Raw genomic sequence first — 2,421 nt, forward strand, 5'->3', positions numbered from 1 at the left:
GACCTCTGGCCCCCTTCCTTTTCCCGTGGTGGCTTAAGTGAGCAAGGATGGGAATGAGGCTGCTCAAGTCTGCAGAAGCAGAAGCCACCTGCCGGGACCCCGTCTCTCCGGACGGGGGCTGTCTCAGGCCTCAGCAGTGAGACTGGGCGAAGTGGAGCTGTGAGGCTCCCAGCCCGAGGACAGAGGCTGGAGCTGTGCACATGGGGCCAGAGTGATCAGTGGCTGGGGGAGGCAGCGAATGGGGAAACTGGCGCAGAGGCAGCTGGCCACCTGCTCGGAGACAGAGCTCCGACACCAGAGAGGACGACCCCCACTCCTCCCAGCAGTCTCGGGCAGCTGGCGCACGCAGGACCTGGCGGCCATGGGGCAGGACCTACTGCTGGGAAATCACAGTGAGCACCCAGTTCAGGAAGGCTACCATGATGTCCTGCAGGCAGAGCCAGGCCCGGCGGGCAGCCTCGCTCAGCTGAGTCTTCACACAGTTCCAGGTCGCCTCGTCCCTGGAGGAAGCAGACGGCCAGGGGGGGGCGCAGCTCAGACCCATGACCCACCCAGCAGCCACATGAGCCAGGGCAGTGGGAGACTGGCATGAGACGCCTGCACGCGGGGCAGGACAGCCGGGGGGGGGGATCACCTGCAGGCCTTGTGGCAGTGCTCCTGGGCCTGGGCCAGGGCCTCCAGTGACAGGTGCCACAGCGGCAGCAGCACGCCCTGGTGGAGGAGGAGCAGCAGCTCACTGAGGGCGTGGAGCGGCTGGCTCAGGCAGTCCGGCAGCTGGGTCTGCAGCTGGAGAGAACAACAGCGTCAGAGTGCTGGGGGCCGGGATGGCCCCAGGACCCGGCTGTGGGGGCCGCCCCCAGGAGACTGGTCCTCGTGCGAGCTGCCTCTGGCTTACCCTCTGGGAGAGGCTGGCGAGACCGTCGCCGAACCAGGCAAGGTGGGAGGCACCGTGGGCAGAGAGGAAGCTGACCGTGGCGTTGGCGTGAGCCCAGGCCAGCTGCAAGCTGGGACGCACGGCGGCGAGCAAGTGGGCGCCCCACACGGGCACAGTCCCCTCCAGCCAGCTGCAGAAGGTGGGAGGGGTTGAGGCTCCAGTGCAGTGCCCCAAGGACGGTGGGACCGTGGCAGCCCAGCCTTCCTCCCTCCCCTCCCCTTCAGGAGCTCACCTGTAGCCTCGCAGGCTGTAGGAATGGATTGTGGCACACACTCGTTGGCTGGCAGGCAAGAAACCAGATGACTGAAGCACCCGGCCAGCAAGGGAAGCTGAGTAAAGGGGCCTCTGGTGAGCTGGGAGGGCAATGGGTAGGGACTGGGGGAGACGGATACCCCAGGGCCCAGAGCTGGCGGCACTGGGCAGGGCTCCAGTGTGTCACCAAATCGTGGGCTGTCTAGCTTGCCCTGGAGCTGCTGGGTGGAAGGCACGCAGGGCAGCGGGCAGAGCCCTTCCCTCGAGGAGCCAGCAAGCAGACATGGCACTGCAGGGAAGCCTCCGGTGGAGGGTCTGCCCTTCTCCTTGCTAGTTGTGACCTGAAAACATCTGCTCTTTCTGAGCCTGAGCTTCCTCAGGAGGTAAAAGGAGATGGTGCCTATTCAAGTGGTGACATGAAAACACAAATGTTTCTATGCTGAAGAGTCCCAGGCTGACCTGGAGAGGAATGTCCCGTCTGTCTGAAGTGCTCACTGCAGAAGTGAGACCTGGGACAGGTCAGGATAGACATCGGGCAGCGGAGCTGCTGTGGTGTGTGCTACGACAGTTGTGCCCCGCCCAGCCATCGTCTCGCTGGCCGACCAGCGCCTGCCTACCCTGGAAAGAGTGGTGGGACCAGAAGTCGTGGCACAGGAAGCCGATGGCAAAGACCAGCAGCAAGAGGAGCAGTCGTGTCCAGGGTGGCCGAGGGCCCCGAGCCTGCTGCAACAGGCCCTGGGGAGAGGGAGAGGGTTGGTCCTGGCTTGTGAAAGACTCCGCCAGGCCTTCCAGGAAGAACCCTGAGGTGGCAGGGTCTCCTGGGGCGGGCGAGGAAGTGTGGTACAGCCCCCCTCCCCCCGCATGCCAGAATGGGATGTGGGCTGGAGGGCTGGGTGGCACCTTGCAGGCCACGTCACAGGCGACAACGTCTGGGTGGCTGCCGCTGCCCTTCCTCAGCAGTTCCTGGTTGGCCAGCACGAAGGACTGGATGGTTTCCCGCAAAGACTTCTGCACCTAGGGGGCGAGTCCGGCTAAGCACACGAGGCCTGACCCACGTGCTCACGCCAAGCGGACACAGCGGCCCTTCTGGGGGAGGGTGGCAGCCGGGGATATGAGATGGAAGCCGGCGCGGCGCAGCCTGCCAACCCCTCCCAGCAATCACCTTCTTGGGAATTCGCTCCCAGGAGCTGAGCAAGTGCTCCAGCAGCAGGCTGTGGGGGAAGCGCAACGGCTGC

General features: G+C 65.0%; 1 protein-coding gene across 1 annotated transcript in view; it reads right to left on the minus strand.

Moving 5' to 3' along the window:
* Positions 1-244: 244 nt before the first annotated feature.
* Positions 245-2,421, minus strand: part of TMEM214 (transmembrane protein 214) — a gene marked incomplete at its 5' end in the record, with an annotated part of 5,975 nt that continues 3,798 nt past the window's right edge. The window contains 7 exons of the mRNA XM_008048854.2: positions 245-500; positions 635-786; positions 896-1,064; positions 1,167-1,263; positions 1,804-1,921; positions 2,087-2,200; positions 2,349-2,397. Of these exons, the coding sequence (XP_008047045.2) occupies positions 374-500; positions 635-786; positions 896-1,064; positions 1,167-1,263; positions 1,804-1,921; positions 2,087-2,200; positions 2,349-2,397 (826 nt within the window). The remainder of the gene's footprint in view (positions 501-634; positions 787-895; positions 1,065-1,166; positions 1,264-1,803; positions 1,922-2,086; positions 2,201-2,348; positions 2,398-2,421) is intronic.

The sequence above is a fragment of the Carlito syrichta genome, unplaced genomic scaffold, assembly GCF_000164805.1.
Source record: "Carlito syrichta isolate Samal-C Ts95f unplaced genomic scaffold, Tarsius_syrichta-2.0.1 Scaffold126899, whole genome shotgun sequence".
In the NCBI taxonomy this organism is placed as follows: Eukaryota; Metazoa; Chordata; class Mammalia; order Primates; family Tarsiidae; genus Carlito; species Carlito syrichta.